General features: G+C 37.4%; 1 protein-coding gene across 1 annotated transcript; it reads left to right on the top strand.

The window, feature by feature from the left end:
• The first annotated feature begins 2,538 nt into the window (after nt 1-2,538).
• Nucleotides 2,539-12,620, top strand: LOC105223728 (protein son of sevenless). Its single transcript, XM_011201530.4, has 14 exons — nt 2,539-3,121; nt 3,199-3,318; nt 3,384-3,521; nt 4,193-4,798; nt 4,872-5,098; nt 6,450-6,577; nt 6,642-7,114; nt 7,182-7,628; nt 7,696-8,427; nt 8,514-8,630; nt 8,719-9,527; nt 11,241-11,475; nt 11,568-12,342; nt 12,427-12,620. The coding sequence occupies exons 1-14, from the start codon at nt 3,008-3,010 to the stop codon at nt 12,468-12,470; spliced, it is 4,965 nt and encodes a 1,654-aa protein (XP_011199832.2). The 5' UTR covers nt 2,539-3,007; the 3' UTR covers nt 12,471-12,620.
• Nucleotides 12,621-21,913: the final 9,293 nt, after the last annotated feature.

Genomic DNA, 21,913 nt, shown 5'->3' with positions numbered 1-21,913 from the left:
TAGCGAATGGCGCTCCAAAAAATCCAACATATGCTGAAGGCACCAAAGGCCTTGCCAGCCAAGGCTTGTAATAATTATACATAAAAAAATATGTATACATAAGTGATCAGCGTCCTTCATTTTTTGATATATCGATCTGAAATTTTGCATACATCCTTTTCTCTACAAGTAGTTGATCATATCATCGGTACCGCCAATATCGGTTCACTCTAGCATTTGGCTGCCCTACAAACTGAACGAACAGAGACAAGTTTTTGAATGGACAACTTTGTTATCTGTCGAGATATCTTCACGAAATTTGGCATGGTTTATGATTATTGTCCAAATCAATAGTACACAAATTGTTCAGCTTTCTAGCTTTCACCGCGGCTGCACTCGTTCTCGCAAAATTTACATTTTGATGATTTTGTGTATTTGCAATCTATTTATATTCAGTTACCACTCAAAAAACGCTTTTCGTTGGTAGAAATTTATGATATACAATGTATGTATATGCATGTAAAAATGAACAGCTGTTTTGGTATATTGCCATTTTGCGAAGTTTGCAATAAATGTCACAAGTTTGCGACGTTAAATGAGTACCACTAATATGTGCACGAATACTATACCGCGATGATCATCTTGGTGGTGGTGTTAACACAAATTTTGTCTGATTAACGTTTTTGGTGCATTTTTCGACAAACAATCATGTCGGCCGAAATAAATATATATTTTTGAAATTTATTTGAAAACAGAAATTGATAATTTTGTTAAAAATACCTCCGTTAGCACCATCTGCGCGAATAGACTAATAACTGTCTTTCCGTACTGTGATTAGGACGTTATGCGAGTAGATAACGAAATAGTAATACATTTTTAAGTATGTATATGCATATAAGAATAATTGACAACAAACTTAACGATCAAGGCCAAGTTCTTGTATGGAAATTTGTTTATTTGTGAAGGGTATAATAACTTAATAATAACAAATAAATTTAAACTGTATTTATTGTGGTATGGATGCTATAACAATAAATAATAAGATAATACAAGTAAAGAAGGGCAAAGTTCGGGTGAAACCGAACATTTTATACTTTTGCAACTTGCAAGAATCAAAGGCAGAGAAATACCTTAAGGTGCAAACCGTCAACCGTGAGGATCTGGCCTATATATGTATGTGCTTTATACCTACGACAAAAAGTGTGAAACACGAAAATCATTAAGGGTATACTCTTCCTCTTGCAAAACCCTTGCCGGTGCACCGGCACAACAACAAACACACGCATTTGCAATGGCTGTAAAATATGTCAAACTAAAACCCATTGCCGGATTAGCCATGTAGCAATAGTAGCAAATGCTACGGGCCCCGTGCTCCAATTGACGGTAATTAAAAAAATATCAATTTAAATGGAGAGTAAAATATCCTTGCATGCTTTAAACGCGAATCACTTAGTCTATGCCTATATCTATCTCGATTAGGTTAAGGTGATACTGACAACAGATGCAACTTCAGATAAAGAATAATAATATTATATCATTAATATTTTTTTAACTCATTGCTTTGATAATCAACTGGGAAAATTAAGTCGTAGAATGTTAAAATATAGAGACAACATTATATAAGAACCAAGACGTAACTCTCTTTTACATTTACTACATATGGGGCATAATAATCGGAAGCGGATAAACTCTGATTTGTTTTGCCTAAAGAAGGCAAATATTGTGATTAGGTTCTTAATTAATGGTCTACGTCTACGTCTATTTAACATTAGTTGGCGTTGTATAGTATTTATCAGAATATGTTTGTATTATAACTGTTGAAAATAAACGTTTTTTAAATATTACTTTCCGCAAACACATCCACTCAAAATAGCACAATTATTAGAGTTTCCGCGGAGTTAATTAGTTATTCCAGAGTTTTAACTTTAAATTACTTAAAAATGTATTTATAAATACCTAAAGTGATACATAATTCAAATTTAAAGTTTAAAAATTTCCTCCACTCTGGGTAAATATAAAATAAACTTTGTAAATCGATAACATGATAACTAAAGTTATTATGAGCAATTGAGTTATTTTATTTAACACTGTTTGTATAAAGTTTAAAAACTGTCATAATGTGGTTTTACAAATGATGTTACAAAAATTTATAAAACTTTATCAATGTTTTTATTCGACCAATTTTTCATAAATAAGTAAATTCACATTAATCATTTTGATATGAAACCCCCTTTTATTTCCTAATATTTTGTGAATGGTTCACTAGGATATGTATTTAGAAGGCACCCGGTATACGTATATTATGTTAAAGTTTTGCGAACGCATTACGTTTACAGATTCACTGAAATTGTAAATAGCAGTAGATATTCAAATAAAAATTTAATCTAGGGGACCAAATTATGAGTAATTGAAGAGAAAAAATATTATTATTTTTTCACAGCTATATAAGTTCTTTTATTTTTAATTCTAGCTTTTAAATTTTATTACTCCCTATTTTATTTTTTTCCCACAAATCCTTAATACTTTTCGTCGGCCGAACCCGAAAAAATGTAGTATTGGTAATCATTGTGAATTGAGTGGAAGTAGAATCGATATTCGAGACTGTCACAATTATTAAATTCAATACTCGTTTTTGTAAAGAGATTTGATTTTCTTATACATCGTCTGAGTGTGTCGTAGAGAAAAAATATTTTGGATATTAATCTCTCATTGTGTGGACCAAGGGGTCCCTGTAGTTTATTTAAAGCTAAACACAAAAGAAAAAATATTGTAATCAGCATTCGGTATAAGTGCATACAATAATAATTAGACCATAAATTTAATACTTGGTGGTAAAAATTTCGTATACAAGATACAATTTTCAGCCACATTCATAAATATAACTACAATGGCGTGTAGTGCAAATAGACCATCTCCTGTTTGATAAATTGTTCTCAATTTCCTATTGTGACGGGGGTACATAGAAAACCCAAACAGTGTAGGTTGTGGAGGTTGTTATTGGTGTTAGCTGCACGATCAGAAAATTGAAATGTTTTCGTCTCAGCATGCCTGTAGCAGCAACTGCGATGATGATGGCTACGATTTCACAAAGAGCGAAAATGCTGTGCGCTGGAAAGGATTATTTATACCGTCCCTGAGAAAGGTTTGTACAACAAATATGTGCGGTCAATATACAACAAAATATATATGTAATTTAAAAACGAAAATTACTCTTAAAAGGTGCTAGACCAAGTGCACCCACGCTTATCGGCCAAAGAAGATGCACTTCTGTTTGTGGAAACACTTTGCTTGCGCATTTTAGCAATGTTATGCGCCAAGCCACTGCCCCACACTGTACAGGTAAAGTGTATACACTTGTTAAACTAATTAATTAATATAATAATAACAATACATATTTATCGTAGGACGTGGAAGAAAAGGCGAAGAAATCATTTCCATATCCAATTGACCAATGGGCTTTAAGTGAAGCTAGGGAAACGGTTTCCTCCAAAAAGAAAAAATGTGTACTACCAACGGACAGAGTACACACCATGTTGCAAAAGGTTACAATTTATATTAAATTTGAAAGTTATATTAAAAATTGAAGTAAGTTATTTTAGAAAAAGCATCAATTCTAAATACATACTACGTATTTTTTATTGCCGACTGAGTTGTCTGTGACTAACATACTGAAGATTAAAACACAATATATTTATGACTCATGTTAAAGCAGTTAAATTTTTTGAAAATAGCATTGCATTAGTAATACCCTGCACAGTGTTTATTAAGTTTGCCACGGAGTTTGTAACATCCAGAAAATAACACCGGACCCAATAAAATATTTACATATAAATATATATCTGTATATAAGCGAACTAGTAATTTTTGCATATACCCTTTTCTACCCATAGCTGACGGAACAGCCGGAAGGCTCATCATTATAGCATATAGCTGCAATACAAATATTCGATCAAAAATATGTCTTTGTTTGAAAAACTTTTTTGTTGGACGATATACTACTTTTCCGAAATGCCTTACCGCCACCATACTAAGAACGAATCTCATAGACTGATATTACTAATTTTGAAAATACGTAGTTACATCATTGCACAATGTTTTTTAAGCAATACTAATGTTTAAAACATTATTTAATTAAAATATCTTTTCATTGTACTTTGCCTTTTATTAATTTTTAATTAATTAATTAGTAATTATATATAATTTTCTATAACAGGATGTGCTTCTATACAAAATCGACAGCAATGTGTCTGTGTTCCTGGTGGCAATATTAGAGTATATATCTGCAGATATATTGAAATTAGCCGGCAATTATGTGCGAAAAATAAAGCATGTGGAAATCACAAAAGAAGACATTGAAGTAGCAATGTGCGCTGATAAGGTGCTAACAGATTTGTTCTCACCAAATGAGATGAAATCAAGTAGCTTAGCAATAACACTTCCAACACTACCAGCACAACGTGCTAGTACCACATATGAAGAGGTGGTAAAAGATCTCATTAATGATGAAAAACAGTATCAACGTGATTTGCATATGATAATACGTGTTTTCCGCGAGGAGTTGGCCAAAATTGTACGCGATCCCAAAGAACTGGAGCCTATATTTTCAAATATAATCGATATTTATGAAGTAACTGTAACGTTACTGGGCTCATTGGAAGATGTTATAGAGATGTCACAAGAGCAGAGCACACCTTGTGTCGGTAGTTGCTTTGAGGAATTGGCAGAGGGCGAGGAATTGCATGTGTATTCGAAATATGCCAATGAAGTGACTTCGCCAAAATCAAAAGAAGCACTTCAAACGCTATTAGCTAGAACAGATGTGAGTATATGCATATATATTTTAAAAGAATTATGATTAATTAATGTATGAATTGATTATTTTATTTGTTTAGGCAAAGTCGCTAATGTCAGCTGGACATGGATTTCGTGATGCTGTTAAGTATTATCTTCCTAAATTACTTTTAGTGCCGGTTTCGCATGCTTTTGTTTACTTCGATTACATAAACGTGCTAAGGGAGCTTAGTCGTTCTGAGGATGATATAGAAAGCTTCAAACAAGTGCAAGGTCTATTATGTCCTTTACAAAGTGAACTCGAAAGCATATTGGGTAGTCTACCTAAGTAAGTAAAATCTATTAAAACATATTATGTGTATATACATATTTAATTTAAATTTATTTCACCGATAATTAATAGTGGAATTATTTTACAATGAAGCACAAATTCTATTAGCAAAATTTTAAAATTAACTTCCAACTATACCTAAATGTGGTATTAATTTTTTTATTTATCAGCTGTAAATTTTTAAACACCATTTTTGCGATAAATGTACTTATATCGATAGTTGGCCGACTACATTTCAGTGATATTTTTCCTCATTTCAAATGAAGCGAATAATCATATTTTCATAAAGAGTTTTCATATATACTGGCTTGGAAAACAACGTAGAGCTCAAAGTAATTAATTGAATTGTACCGAAATAAACTTCGTTCAAATTAATCAACTTTCCAACCTTAATAAATTCATTGTTGCATTAATAAAGTTGAAATCAATAATTTTAAGGCATTTACACTATTTTAATTATGTCCAAGAAGTATTCAACAAGGAACTGGGAATCATCCCTACTAATAAATGTAATATGGCTTAGCTAAGGTAGATGTTTTGATTAATTGATTAGTTATGTAATTGTTTTGAATGGTTCAAATAATCTTAATAGTCTTTGTACGCACAAAAGTAAAGATTTTTAAAATGATTATAAAAGTATTAAATTCAAATTAAAATTTTTTTTAAATCTAGCGTTTCTAAATTTTGTTATAAATATTATTATTATTTTAATTATTATTTCGTGAGTAATGTTACTTTTATGTAATTTGAGGCTGCTTCCGTTGCCGACGACAATCATAACCTCACCTCGACAGCCCACAAAAAATATTTGTTGCTAATTACAGAATTGTGGGATTTAGTAAATTTTTGAAAATATACGTCATTTAAAATTTTATTAAATATTAAAAAAAGTTTTATTCTTAAACAAGACTGGGACTGATGTGAACAATTTGTATCGAATTTACTTTTATGTTGGAAAATAATCCATGCAAAATTCGTACTAATGTCTAAAATTTTTCATACAGGAACTATATTTTAACGTTCAGTTTGTATGACAGCTACCACATTTGCTATAGTTGGCCAATAACAGTGGTTCTTTCAAATGAGCTAAATTAGCTCAACCCGTCACACTAAATTTTTATTCCAGGCTTTACGAATTTGGTGACAAACTTAAAATACCCTTTTATAAAAATACATTAATATCATTTAAAATAAAAATTGTTCGCCATGTTGTAGCATTTTTTTTTATAACATTCTTAATTATTTTTCAAATATATCTATTCATTTTAAATTGAAATTTATTTATTTTAATTTTATATTTATATTTTATCATTAAATCACACAATAATTATAATTTACAAACATTCAGAGAAACTCACGTGCCATTGAGTAGCCGCGCTCGTCGCCAATTAGCTATAGAGCGCACAAGAGAACTACAAAACTCAGTTGAACATTGGGATAAAGATGTGGGACAAAATTGCAATGAATTTATTAGAGGTATATATATTAATTATTTTTTATGTATATCTACTAATATAACTTTTCTCAACTAAAATTACAGATGACTTTCTCGGTAAATTGGGTTCCGGCAAACGGACCGCTGAACGTAAAGTTTATTTATTTGATGGTCTCATGGTCCTCTGTAAAGCGAATACAAAACGACAAGCCACCTCTAATGGTGCACCCTATTTTGACTATCGCGTAAAGGAGAAGTTTTTTATGCGACGCGTTGAAATCAATGATCGTGCCGACACGGAAGAGTTAAAACATTCATTTGAAATAGAGCCTCGCGTACAACCGCCAGTTATACTCACCGCACGTAATTCTCAACACAAAAACGACTGGATGGCCGATTTAATAATGGTTAATACAAAATCCATGTTGGACCGCATACTTGATAGTATATTATTGGATATTGAGAAAAAACATCCGCTGCGCATGCCTAGTCCGGAAATATACAAATTCGCCGAACCTGATAGTCCAGAAAATATCGTCTTGGAGGAGCGTGAAAGTGCCGGTGTGCCACAAATAAAGGTAGCACAAATTAATATTGCCATATTTGCGTATAATTAGCCTCATATTTTTTGTTGCTTATTCATAGGGCGCCACACTGTACAAACTAATCGAAAGATTGACCTATCACATTTATGCCGATCCAATGTTCGTGCGCACATTCCTGACTACATATCGCTATTTTTGCACACCACGCAATTTGTTAACGTTACTAATAGAACGTTTCAATATACCTGATCCGAGTTTGGTATATCAGGATAATGTACAGGGTAATGATAAGGATGCATTGAATTGTGATACAGATAAGTTGCATAAGAATTCGCAACGAGAAGACTACAAACGCTATCGCAAAGAATATGTGCAGCCAGTACAGTTTCGTGTGTTAAATGTGCTGCGTCACTGGGTGGATCATCACTTTTATGACTTTGAAAAGGATCCAACACTATTGGAAGAGCTGGAAAAATTCTTGGGTTTAGTGAATGGCAAATCAATGCGAAAGTGGGTGGATTCTGTTTTGAAAATCGTTCAACGCAAGGTAAGTACGCTCCATTAGAAGTTACATTTTTTTCACTAAAGTCTACTCTTTTCCTCTTTTAACAAAGAACGATCAAGAGCAAAGCCATAAACCTATAACTTTTGCTTACGGCAATAGTCCGCCACCAATTGAACATCATCTCAATGTTCCTGAATCTGAAATTAATTTGTTAACTTTACATCCATTAGAGTTAGCACGGCAATTGACATTACTCGAATTTGAGTTATATAAGAATGTGAAACCATCCGAGCTAGTTGGTTCACCGTGGACCAAAAAAGATAAAGATGTGAAAAGTCCAAATTTACTGAAGATTATGAAACACACCACAAATGTTACACGTTGGATTGAGAAGTCCATAACGGAGGCGGAAAATTATGAAGAGCGTGTTGCCATAGTTGCGCGTGCCATTGAAGTGATGATGGTCATGCTAGAATTAAATAATTTTAATGGCATACTTTCGATCACTGCTGCAATGGGGAGCGCATCTGTGTACCGTTTGAAGTTAACATTTCAAGGTTTACCAGCACGTTATGAGAAATTCCTAGAAGAATGCTGGGAACCGAATGATGGCCGCTTGAAAAAGTATCAAGAACGTTTACGCTCTATAAATCCGCCATGTGTGCCATTTTTCGGTCGTTACCTCACCAATATTTTACATTTGGAAGAAGGCAATCCAGATTTTTTACCAAATACTGAGCTTATAAATTTCTCCAAACGTCGAAAAGTGTCCGAAATAATTGGAGAGATACTGCTTTATCAAAATCAACCATACTGTCTATCGACCGATACAAAAATACGGGTTAGTGTACACATTTTCTTTTTCAACAAAAAGTAATTATAATTACAAATATGAACAAATTTTTATACACATTTCTCTTCATATAGAATTTCTTAGAAAATTTGGATCCATTCAAGGGTATGACTGACACGGAAATATCAAATTATTTGTATCATGCCAGTCTACGCATAGAACCACGCGGTTGCAAGCAAGCACCTAAATTTGTGAGTAATATAAAAATAATCGCGTTACAAACTCTAATCTAAACTTTGTATGCAATGTGTGACTTAAACCAAATTTTTTTCCCACTAGCCACGTAAATGGGCCGCAATCACCCTAAAATCGCCGGGCATCAAACCGCGCCGACAAAACAACACTAGCCACAACAACAGTGTAGGCGGCGGTAATGTAAGCGGTAATTCAAGCGGTAATTCCTTATTGCAACCCTCATCCCTATTTGGTGCACGCAATTCGTCGCATTCAAGTAGTAGCAGTATGAGTACTGGCGCGCTGGCTGATCAACATAGCCCAATTAGTTATAATTCACATGTGAGCACACACACACATGCAAACACAAATGCACAAACGTGCGGGACGAGTACGCATACGCTCGAACGCAATGGAGAAGCACAATTGTGGACGCACAATGCCATCGGTGGCAGTCATGCTGGTCATGGTACTGAAGCTGTGGTTAAAAATGAATTTCAATATCCCAATGGGGAGGATGGTGCGCACACAACGGCACCACAGCTACCGAAAAAGTCAAACTCGTCGATAAGCTCGACATCGGCTGGACCGAATGCCTGGAGTGGCGAGACTGGAGCGTGCGCTAGCGGCACAGAAAAGACATCATTCACACCATCGTTTGGTGAAATGGCACCAACACGTTTAGATAATGTATGGAACACAATTGATGGTTTATATGTAACGCATCAGTCACCGCACAAGCAACCATTAAAGCACAATACTGTGCTGAGTGAACATGCCGGCGAAGAAACTACGCAATCGTCGCCATTATTGAGAGTAGTTAGTCCAGGAACCGATGTCAATACGACAAATACGCGTACACCATTCCAAAATGCGCCACCACATCCACACAGATTTAGCTCCAATCATTTTAGGTGAGTTCAATTTTTATAAGCCAAAATATTTTCTTTCTCCGAACGAATATAAGGCACAATCAGATGACAATCAGTACTAGGCACGTCTGTGGTATTATATTAGTCTATTATATGTGAACGATGTCTTAGGAGGTTAGGAGCAGAAACAGAGGTTAAGCCGGTCTAGAGCCTTCACAAAGGCGTAACTTTAACAAATTATCCGGAGAGTAAGGAAAAAGGAACCGATTTCTCTCTTTACCTTATAAAACATGTAGTTGAGTGGATTTTGAGATTTCGATCAAAAATTTTTAACATGTCCTTTTCTCACTAGGAATCTGTTCATTTGTCGGAAACGCAGATATAAATCACTATAACATACTTGTATAGCGCAAAAACAAATCCTTGGATGGAAAACTTTTTTAATTGACAAGTTATCTTCACGAAATTTTTCACAGATTATTTTCTAAGGCACCACTTCAGTCTCCGAACATATTGTTCAGAAAGATCCTAAAAAGATCCAATAGTTTATAGCAGCCTTTCAAAATGACCTATCAAAATCAAGATAAAGATTTATGCTATAAGAAATGCACCTATAAAAAGAATTTTTTTCTTGTTGTCATACCGTTTAAGACTAGATTGACTAGATGGACATCAAAAACGAAGTAGAGCTGTACAATACTAAGGCAATTGTGTTTGTGGAGTTCTTGTTTTCATTTTTATGTACACAGAACAGGCTGTATTAAGTGGTTACATAAATTCTCCTCAAGCAAAACACGATCTATTGTTAATATTTTTTTTATATAAAAATTGTAATATTTTAATCAAAATTTTTATTATTTCAAGAATACATATTTTACAAAGATTTTGTCAAAGGAAAATATTCAATACCCCCGTTACGATGCCATTTCCTCGGAACACAGGTGTCTCCGCGTTGACAGAATAACATCTTTCAGGGTCATATGAAATAAAAAGAAAACAAGAAAGGGCTAAGTTCGGGTGCAACCGAACATTTTTTACTCCTGCAACTTGCAAGAATCAACGCGCCTCGAACTTGCAAGGAAAATGTTTTAAGTTGTAAAACGTCAACCAGAGGATCGAAATCCAAGCAAATACACAGACCGACAAATTTGGCATAAGAATTGTTAGAAAAACGAAATTCATTATAGCATATGGAAGTTCGAGTAGTATCGACCAGATTTTATCTATTGAAAAAGTGTTCCTTGGATTTCATTAAGGATTAGGTTGTCAGTGCGTTAGTTTTGTATGGCCGAGTTTAACTCTCATCAGAACAAGTTGCTGGTGTTTTGTCTTAAAATTCGATTTGCTGCCATGTTGTTGAGATAACTGATGCATAGTTTTATAATGAGCATTAATTTTGTTTTCATAATTTGAGGCACGTTGTTTTTTAATGAAGTTTGCGAGGCACCTTTTCATATCTTTTTCGGTTCTGTTGTAATAGCAAAAGTGTTTTCAACTTTCTTTCAACCATCACAGTACCAAATTAGCCAGTTCTTTTGAACTTCAGAGATCCTTTAATTATAAATATAAATGATCAGCATTTAGTTCACGCTGATCATTTATCGATTTAACCATGTCCGTCTGTCTGTCCGTTCGTCTGTATATATAAGAACTAGTCTCATAGTTTTTGAGATATCAATCCTAAATTTTGCATACGTCCTTTTCATACTAACCATCGGACTACTATATAATAATATAAATATAATTCTCTTTCAGTCCTACTAATACTGGAACATCTGTAAGTGTTGCCTATGTGGGCAGTGCAAGTCCCCAAATGCCGGATATTGAATCGGGCAATTCTCCGTTACCTGTTTCACCGCATGTGAATGTCCCCTCCCCGCTTACCACTGAATATCGTTCCGTACCGCCGCCATTGCCGCCACGTAGAAAGGAACGCACTGAGAGTTGTGCTGATTTAGCGCAGAAGAGACAAGCGCCTGATGCACCGACTGTAAGTACAACAACAACTGTTAAAATAAAAACTATACCTTATTATAAAAAAGGGTGTTTTAATAAACTATTTTTTTGTTTTTTTTTTTTCAGCTGCCACCACGTGACGGCGAGCTGAGCCCACCACCGATACCGCCTAGGCTACATTTTTCCGTTGCTCCATGTCATCGCAGTCATACAAACGAATTTAATGGTAGGAGCAATTTATTGCTACCAAATACAAGCAGTATTATGATTCGTCGCAATTTGGCCAGTGAGAAGCGTTCATCAACGGGTGCCAACAGTGGTGCTCAATCTGTGTCGATGAACACTTCAGCAACGGTGGCATTGCATGCAGCAACTGAGACGACGTCATTATCATATTCTCTAACAAGAAATCAATCTCAGTGCCCGTCATATCCTCAATTTTCGCAGCCAACAAACGCTGCAAGTCATCTAAATGCTGGTACTTCAATTTCGGTGTCAACGTGGGATGATCAAGCCATATCGCCTGCCCTCAGCTCGTCTACAACGACATCTCCAATGACACCAATGACGCCAATATCCCCACACATTCCAGCCAGCAGCGTACAAGTATCCGATACATACTCAACAGCACCGCCTTATCATCGATACAAAACGACAGCAATTGCACAACATGCAACAGGTGTTTCTACTTCTATAAATCCCTATACAACAGCAATGGCACATCATCAACAGCAACAGCAGCAGCAACAACATCATCACCATGAACAACGCTTTCCACAACCAATAGTTAGTAGTGCGCTACCAGTGAAATCGTCTCCGAAAGATTTCTTTCCCATAACCGAAGGCACACCTAAGCTTCCACCAAAACCTAGTCTTAGTGGAAATTTTTACAACTCCTCAGGTAACCACAAGGCAAACACATGCATAGCGCACAGTGCACAAATTTGAAAATTCAATTATATGTTTTTGGTTTGTACTCTTACAGATAAAGGTACGATGTTTCCTTACCCAAGTACAAATCAAGATTAATATTTATTGCCTGGCGATGTGATACGGACGAAGATTTTTATCCACTCAGCAAAATATGTTATTATTAATGTAAATATTAAACTGTATTAAATGTAGAAGATAAAAATAAAATATTATAGATTATTGTTAGAATAAAACTATATAAAATCATTTTGTTTTGTTGCTTGAGAAAACAATTATTCAAACTATAGTGTAACATTAAATAGTAAAATATCGATAAGTACTCGATCTTACGGAGTAAGTGGAGTAATTCCCTATTTATGTTCAGTTAATTGCTGTAGCCAAGTAACATTCTTCAAAACTATTTGGTGATGGAACCACAAAAACATCATAACTAATTTGTCACCTAATGTGCAAAAAGCCGTTACCAATGATAGATATACTATAGAATGTTTTATCAGTAATTTTCTTTGGTACTAGGCGACTTTAGCTCGCGTCCCAATCTTTGACATTTCTGGCTGTCAAATGATACAAGTAGACGATTGGACATTCTGCACAATGAATGACGAAGCTCCCACCAGTATTATGAGCACTTTAATCACCAGATATTACTATGTTGTTGTTGTAAAATTTTGCCGGTTCACCAACATACTATATATTACCATCGCTAGCGGTGGTCTGATAAATATTTGTTTCGACCCAGAAACCTCTGGACTTTATTTCTGTGCACAACCGTACATTCGTTAACTTAAACAAAGCTTGCTGTATCGGTTTCACAGAGTTTAACGAGCACACCTTCACCACACTACCTTACGGACGTAATCGTTGGCGAACGTCAATACCGCAAGGTGATCGCATATACTACCACTCGCTTTATCCCACCTAAAAGAATCGCGGAACTTCGTCCATCCGAAGCTGCTGTTTTAGCTAATTACACCTTATGTCATGCCGATTTCTGTGATCCCCGAATAGGGTATCTTACTTTGGAGATTTGCCAAATGGTAAACCACCATAAGTGGACACGGTGTTTATTCACTCACATCTGAAATCTTGTAACCTCTCCACCGGCGTGAATAAGCCTTGGACTACTCTCAAAGCCTTGTCTAATCCGAAATCCGCCTCTTCAGTCCTGAAGAAGTGCGCGAGCTATATTAGCCGGCAATTCACATTGCACCCTTTGACAGGCAAAACCAAACGATGTGTTACCCGACGGTTGCGCAAAATACCAAAAGACTGCGCATCACTTACTTTCACCGATTAGGAGGTTCGGAGTGTTAATTAACAAGGTAAAATCTCTAAATCCCTTGGTCCAGATGGAATAAACATGCTGGTGCTAAAGCACCTGGGCTAACTAACCAATATCCTTAACTTGTCGCTGACCACTTTTCAAATACCTAATGTGTGGAAAGTCGGAAGAGTGGTCCCTTTACTGAAACCTGGGAAACCGCCAACAAAACGGAGTCGCCCGATAATTCTTCTTTCCCTAGTATTGAAGACACTTGAGGCCTTCCTACTTCCGATATTCACTCAACACTATAAACTAACTGAGTCTGCAGTCATCCTTACTGTTTCGAGGTAAAAATTCTAAATTGAGAAGAATTAAACAGGGCAATGTAATCGATGACAAAAGTAAAGAGCTATCTCTCCTACCCTCTTCACTTCTTCTCTGCAAGGAACCTAACTCTCTCCATCACTAAATCCACAGCGATCATATTCAGGACGAAGGAGTACAGACAGATGTTGCAGTCGATCACGTTAAAATTCCGACTGTCAATAATCCTAAAATTTTAGGTGTGACACTGCAGAGTCTGTGCTCCTTCACTCCATATTCGACCGTGATAACTGCCACAGTGCTGCAACAATATGGTCTCCTGGATGCAGCAAAACGCAAGGAAGAAGCTTTAACCATGTTGCCGATGAGATGTTTTCACTGAAACCATCCCTGCAGTTTCCTATTTGAAGCGGAACAGCTTCCTAGGAACATCAAGAGATATTTCTTTAACTACGTCGACGATATTAGACTATACGCCGACCAGTTGCTTCCGAACCACTTCAGACATGCACTGACCGCCATTCACAGGGGAGCCATTAATAAAATCAATCATTTGGACTAAAGTCAACTTCGAAAATCCTCATAATAGTTATATGGGGACTAGGCCAAGTTTTCGCTCAAATTTATCTATTTTAGGCAAAAACACGCTCTCTTATTTTTATTGGGATAACTCACATATTGGCCGATATATGCGGTACAAAGTCAACCGGATATTCGAAAATCTGTATATTAAGTATATGGGGGTAAGGGAAGTATTAGTCCGATTCAACCCATTTTTGACGTACAGATCAGAGAAGGATTATCTCTTAATTTCAGTTATGTACATCACACAGTTCTAAATATTTGGTACCTAGGACCTAGGCGATTGAAATTCCTTCATTGAATTTAAACAATGTTTGGTCAGAATTTGACACACACTAAATATATTATTCGTGCAAAGTTTTATCCTGTTATATTAATTTTTTCTTTATTTGTGTACTGGAAACTGATCGTATGAATTTAAAATGGTGTTATATGGGATGTAGGCGTTGTTGTTGTCCGATTTCGTCCATTTTAACAATGTGATATAAGAACATAAAAAGAATTCCATGCGCTAAATCTTGTCGAAATCGATTAGTAGAGTCCCGCGATATGGAATTTTATGACAAAGTGGGTGGTGCCACGACCATCGTCTGATTTTCACACCGGTTCCCATAAAGTTCTCTCATACCATCTCCGTGGTAAAATTTAATGTCTCTGGTTTTTTTGCCAATTGATATATCGAGCTTCAAGTAGTTTTTAAAAGTACTCATATATGGGTTGTGAACAGGGTTATATGTACATTATACTTTTTAGAGCACGTCCACTTTTTTTTTAATGTTTCCCCACAGGTGCCACTTGCTACTGCGACCTGTACCAAATTACATTACTTTATATGTTTTCGGTTAATGGCAAGTTGTGGGCGTGGCAGTGGTCCGATTACGCCCATTTACGAACTTTTTGGTACTAAGGAACTACTGAACCAAGTTTCATCGAGATATCTCAATTTTTACTCCTGATCATATATATCATGTATATATATATATATGTATACCCCTTCGTCGATTTCAAAGCTGCTTTTGACAGCACGAAAAGGAGCTACCTTTATGCAAGGATGTCTAAATTTTTTATCTCCGCAAAACTAATACGACTGAGTAAACTGACGTTGAGCAATACCAAAATCTCCACCAGGATCGGGAAGGACTTCTCCGAGCCGTTCGATACCAAACGTGGTTTCAGACAAGGCGACTCCCTATCTTGCGACGTCTTCAATCTACAGCTGGAGAAAATAATTCAAGCTGCAGAGCTTAATCGAGCATGTACAATCTTCCTTCCCGATCCTGACGGAGCTTTTGGTGCTGCTCAACGTCAGTTTACACAGCCGTATTAGTTTTGCGGGGATACCAAATTCAGATATCGCGGCATAAAGGCAGCTCCTTTTCGTGCTGTCGAAAGCAGCTTTGAAATCGACGAAGAGGTGGTGTGTGTCGATTCTCTTTTCACGAGTCTTTTCCAAGATTTGGCGCATGGTGAATATCTGGTCGGTTGTTGATTTACCAGGTCTAAAGCCACACTGATAAGGTCCAATCAGTTTGTTGACGGTGGGCTTTAATCTTTAACACAATATGCTCGACAGAACCTTATATGCGATGTTGAGGAGGCTAATCCCACGGTAGTTGGCGCAGATTGTGGGGTCTCCTTTTTTATGGATTGGGCATAGCACACTTAAATTCCAATCGTTGGGCATACTTTCGTCCGACCATATTTTGCAAAGAAGCTGATGCATGCACCTTATCAGCTCCTCGCCGCCGTGTTTGAATAGTTCGGCCAGCAATCCATCGGCCCCTGCCGCTTTGTTGTTTTTTAGGCGGGCAATTGCTATTCGAACTTCTTCATGGTCGGGCAATGGAACGTCTGCTCCATCGTCATCGATTGGGGTATCGGGTTCGTCTCTCCTTGTGTTGTGCGTTCACTGCCATTCAGCAGCCTGGAGAAGTATTCCCTCAATAATTTAAGTATGCTCTGGGCATCGGTGGCTAAATCACTTTGGGGTTCTACAAGAGTATGCTCCGGTCTTGAAACCTTCTGTAAGCCGCCCATCTTTTCGTAGAATTTTCGAGCATTACCCCTGTCGGCCAGGTTATCAAGCTCTTCGTACTCACGCACTTCGGCCTCTTTCTTTTTCTGTCTACAAATACGCCTCGCTTCCCTCTTCAACTCTCGGTATCTATCCCATCCCGCACGTGTTGTGGTCGATCGTAACGTTGCGAGGTAGGCAGCCTGTTTTCTCTCCGCTGCGACACAGCACTCCTTGTCGTACCAGCTGTTCTTTTGCACTTTCCGAAAACCAATGGTTTCGGTTGCAGCTGTACGTAAGGAGTTTGAAATGCCGTCCCACAGTTCCCATATACCGAGTTGTTGACGAGTGCTCTCAGAGAGCAGGAGCGCAAGCCGAGTAGAAAATCGTTCGGCTGTCTGTTGTGATTGCAGCTTCTCGACGTCGAACCTTCCTTGTGTTTGTTGGTGTGCGTTTTTTGTTGCACAGAGGCGGGTGCGAATTTTAGCTGCAACAATATAGTGGTCCGAGTCGATGTTAGGACCTCCGAGCGAACATCTAAAACACTGGAGACGTGTCTTCCGTCTATCACAACATGATCGATCTGGTTGGTGGTTTTTCGATCCGGAGACAGGTTTGTAGCTTGATGTATCTTTTTATGCTGGAATCTGGTACTACAGATAACCATATTTCAGGCCCCGGCGAAGTCGATCAGCCTCAACCCATTTGGGGATGTTTCCTCGTGGAGATATACCTTCTTAACCCACCCTGGCGTTGAAGTCGCCCAGCACGATTTTGACATCGTGGCGGGGGCAGCTCTCATAAGTGCGCTCCAAGCACTCATAAAAAAAAGCAAAGATGGTCACATCGTCCTTCTCTTCCGTCGGGGCGTGGGCGCAAATCAGCGATATGTTGAAGAACCTCGCTTTGATGCGGATTGTGGCTAGACGTTCAGTCACCGCAGTGAATAATAGTACTCGGCGACGGAGTCTCTCTCCCACCATGAATCCCACACCAAACTTATGCTCTTTTATATGGCCACTGTAGTAAATGTCACAAGGACCTACTCGTCTCTGTCCTTGTCCCGTCCATCGCATTTCTTGGACGGCGGTGATGTCAGCCTTTATTTTCACGAGGACATCAACCAGCTGGGCAGCGGCACCTTCCCAATTAAGGGACCGGACATTCCAGGTGCATGCCCTCAAATCATAGTCCTTAATTCGTTTGCCATGGTCGTCATCAAAAGGGGGGTCACTCATCCGAGGCTGGTTGTTCCTTTTCATTGGTAAGGTTTTTTACGTGGCCTGTCCCAAACCCAGCGCACAACCCTGCGGAGGGGATGTTTCGCCTTCTCACTTTAGCTCGCCTTCAAACGGATGTTCTTAGGCTACCCAGAGGATACCTGGTCAAAGACCGGAAGTCGTGAGCTGCTTGAGTCATATGTAAAAGAATCGTTTCTGGCCACTCCCAAGTGAATGGCGATCAGAGAACTTTCCTCACTTGCGTGAACTTGTACACATGACTCCATCCTCCATTATTAGAACATAACTAGAAAATATGCAGAAATAGACCATAATCTTTAAAGGCCTCCAAATACCGAATTTATAATTGATGACATGTCTATGCACCATATAGTCGGACGGGAATAATGAGTGTCTTATAGAGTTTGGTTTTTGATCAGTCCGAGATAGCACCTATTGGCATGAGTTATTCTGCGTTGGATTTCGAGGCTGACGCTGTTGTTGCTGTTAATGCTGCTTCCAAGATAGGCGAAATTATCTATGACTTCGAAGTTATGTCTGTCATTTGTGGATAAAACCCAAATGCGATAAAAACAGACTTTGTCAGTTGAATGGGGAGTTGCATTGCAACCGGGTGCCGGGACCAAAGCACGGCAGAGGTTTTAGATGGGCCTCGAACACCAAGGTGGTTAGTGAGTCCATTCCACACTGCCAATTGGTGCTGAAAATGCTTAGCATTCTCAGGGTGCTGATCAACGCATTGATTTGATCCACTGTGCTTTTAGCGCCGTGGGGTAAGACTGTCGTCAACAGGTACCCACGTTAAGCACACCGGACGTTGTCAACAGTGACGTGGGAGTAAAGTCGCGAATGCGACGACTGTTTGTTTGATGATAGGAAATATTTCGTCTTGCCTTTTTCACTACCAGACCTATTATTCAGTATGGAGAAAACAGATATCTTCTTAGCTATGTAACTATTTTTTAACAACTTTTATTTAAAACGTCGATATAATTACTGGTTTGTGTCACATAAGCCATTAGGTATTTAAGCGGATGAATGTCTTCATTTCGAGCACAGGCCATAAGTTTAATTACAAACCTCAAGATATTCCATTTTTAAAAAGCTTATTTTACTTCACTATACCCTGTGCTCTATTAACGTTTTTCTGTGGCAGACAATTGTTTTTGCGAGTAACCCAGGCCTTTTCTATAATTAAATTATTAGTTAATTTCCCGTTTTCCCTATAAAAAATATGTTCTTTTATTCATAATGGTCAGTATTACAACCTCCGTTTTTTAGACAAAGTGAAATTGTGTAATTACGCATACGCCCTGTAGGCTTTCGTAATTTACTTACTGTATGATTGTAAGTGTTGTTGTCGGACGGCGCATAAAGCTATGACATAAAAAGGTATAGCTTCTTCTATAGAGACTCTTTGGACCATTTTCATTAGCTGGATATTAGGTTTTGATTTCATATCATCATTAACGTAACTCAATAGCTCTTGGTCTTCATACAGCGGTGCTGACGACCAAAATTAAGCACTTACTTCATTACCAACTTTCTTATGCTCTTGACATTTGAACAAATGTAAGTTAGGTTGGGTTTAAAGGTCCTTTGAGAAAATCCGAAGGTATGTCACTTAGATAACTAAACACGTCTACCAAAAAATTCTGAGTACTGATCATAAAGACTCTCTTTGACGAAAAAAGCTTTGAGGCCGTTAAAAATGTCTGTCTCGTAGCCTTAAACCTGTCGCTGATTCTCGATTGGGAGATCCACTTGGATGCTCCATTTTTTCAGATACATTTTACAGAAGCTTTCCGCATAAGTGCCAATCTATTAATGAAACTCCAAGGGTGATGATCCGACGATTTCTCAGTACTTACATCATTTTTTGACGGAGTACGTAATGTTTTCGATTGATTGACTGCTCAAATACCTCAATGTTTTTTTTTTTTTGCAATTGGAACTTTTTCAAATATTTTAACCACACCCCACAAGTTTTTTTATAATTACGTTATCGGCATGCGATGTTACGACGTCCAAATACGATGTTCGAAATACAATTGTAAATCCATTTTAATTACTCATACCATTCATTCAACAATTGTCTCACACGAAAATAAGACTTGCATGCGCTACATAATAGCACAATTTAGGGGACTGACAATTATTTCGTTTATGAATTAACATACAAACATACATATGAACTTACAAATGATGGTGCTGGCATTAACAGAATTGCTGTTTGTTTGCATATACTCGTACAATGTATTCTTATCAAATTTCTCCGAACCGTCCTCATGTAATCATAGAATTATATACATATGTATGTATGTACCATATGGGTTTTTACGTATGCATATGATTGTTTACATGCATACGTAAAAACCCATTCAAAAATTGCTCTTGAACCATTAGTGACAACAGCATTGACTTGGCAACACTGTTATTTCATACATATTTATATAATTTCTTCATTGCATTTATTATCTGTTGTAAACACATACATGTGTCTGCTAAATTCCTAATGGCATATGTATGTAGCTCAGTTTGTATAGGTATGAATGTGAGTTTTCAAATTAGCATGCATCAATATAGTATTCAAAACCGCGAATAAACCTTCGTAATAAACGCTATTCATTTAGTATATGTATATAAGTATATGTATTAGTGGGCTTTATAATTTGGGGTTTATACAATTTCTCTTTTAAGACATAACAAACGCCATCATTTACATACATACATATATAAGTATATATTGGGTAATCGAAAAGCCTTTTCGTATTTCTAATCAAACTTGAATTTATTTTTTTATATATTTCTGTACACTAATAAATAAATAAACTAATACTTGTATGTCCAATTTGGGCGACCACTTTATGCCATTTTCCGCTAGAAACATTATTCCATCAGTGTAAAAATTTAATCAGTGTTCAGTTCCAGAACGGAAGCGAGTGATTCATTGTTGTGCTACATGAACTGATACAGCATCGTCATATTTCATACCTTTACCTTTATCACTTAGAATTAGATATCTCAAACAGGGCTCAAGATATTCAATTAACTTGTTAAATAATTAACTTACCTGCGGGCAGAGTTCTCAATGTTTTATTGAGTTGAGTACCATCAGCACTGAGTTACAATCAGAGAAGAGCGTTGTACATATGTACATACATGTCCTCCGGTATTTATAGGAGTACAAAGGAATTTAAAATACCGTAACTTCGAAATACGAATAAACAAAGATAATATCAATCAGAAATGTATGATAAAGAGAGATAAGAAATGGAAGGCTTAGATTACACAGTATTGCCAGACTTGACATTATTAGAAAATAAGCTTAAAACTAACGTTAATAATCCAAAACATCCTGCCCGGTCGAGTCGGTCGACTCGAAATCCTCCTTCTCAAGCAACAGACATAGTTTCTGGATGGCTCATTTCATGTATCCTCTAGCGGTTTTCAAGGTGACATTGCGGACCACTCCATCAGCTCCGGGATGTACTATTGTCACTCGACCCAGGCACCAGTGGGTTGGAGGCAGGTTCACCCTGACATTCCTCGTGCGCCGAAGCCATTTGTTTCGTCTCTGCAGAATGGTTAGATACTCCTCACTCCATTGCTCCCAGAAAAACTGTTGTATTTGACGTATCCATTGCCATTGCTTCAATCGGTTGTTAGGGATATGTTTTATATCTGGTTCGGGAACTGCCAGTAGTGGAGACCCAATCAGGAAATCAACAGGTGTTAATGCAAGTTTCTCTTCAGTGTCGTCGTAAAGTGGTGTAATAGGACGGGAGTTAAGACAGCGTTTGTAACTGACTATACCACATGACCTGCGCACCTACGCAGCGTACCAAATGGTGATTAGCGGATTTCACTGCAGCCTCCCAGAGGCCTCCTTGATGCGGAGTACTGGGTGTTATGAAATGCCAATGTGTGCCCGAATTTGCTAACGATCGCTGGTTATTCTCACCCTGCCATGTTGCAAGGTCTTCCTTTAAGAGTCGGTTGGCACCAACTAACGCTGTACCATTATCACTATATAAATCCCGACAGGGACCACGTCGGCTGACGAAACGAGTAAAGGCATCTAAAAAGGCTTAGTGACCATACAAACAAAAAT

Source organism: Bactrocera dorsalis, chromosome 1 (genome assembly GCF_023373825.1).
Source record: "Bactrocera dorsalis isolate Fly_Bdor chromosome 1, ASM2337382v1, whole genome shotgun sequence".
Lineage (NCBI taxonomy): Eukaryota > Metazoa > Arthropoda > Insecta > Diptera > Tephritidae > Bactrocera > Bactrocera dorsalis.
This window is presented reverse-complemented; position numbering and strand designations above follow the sequence as displayed.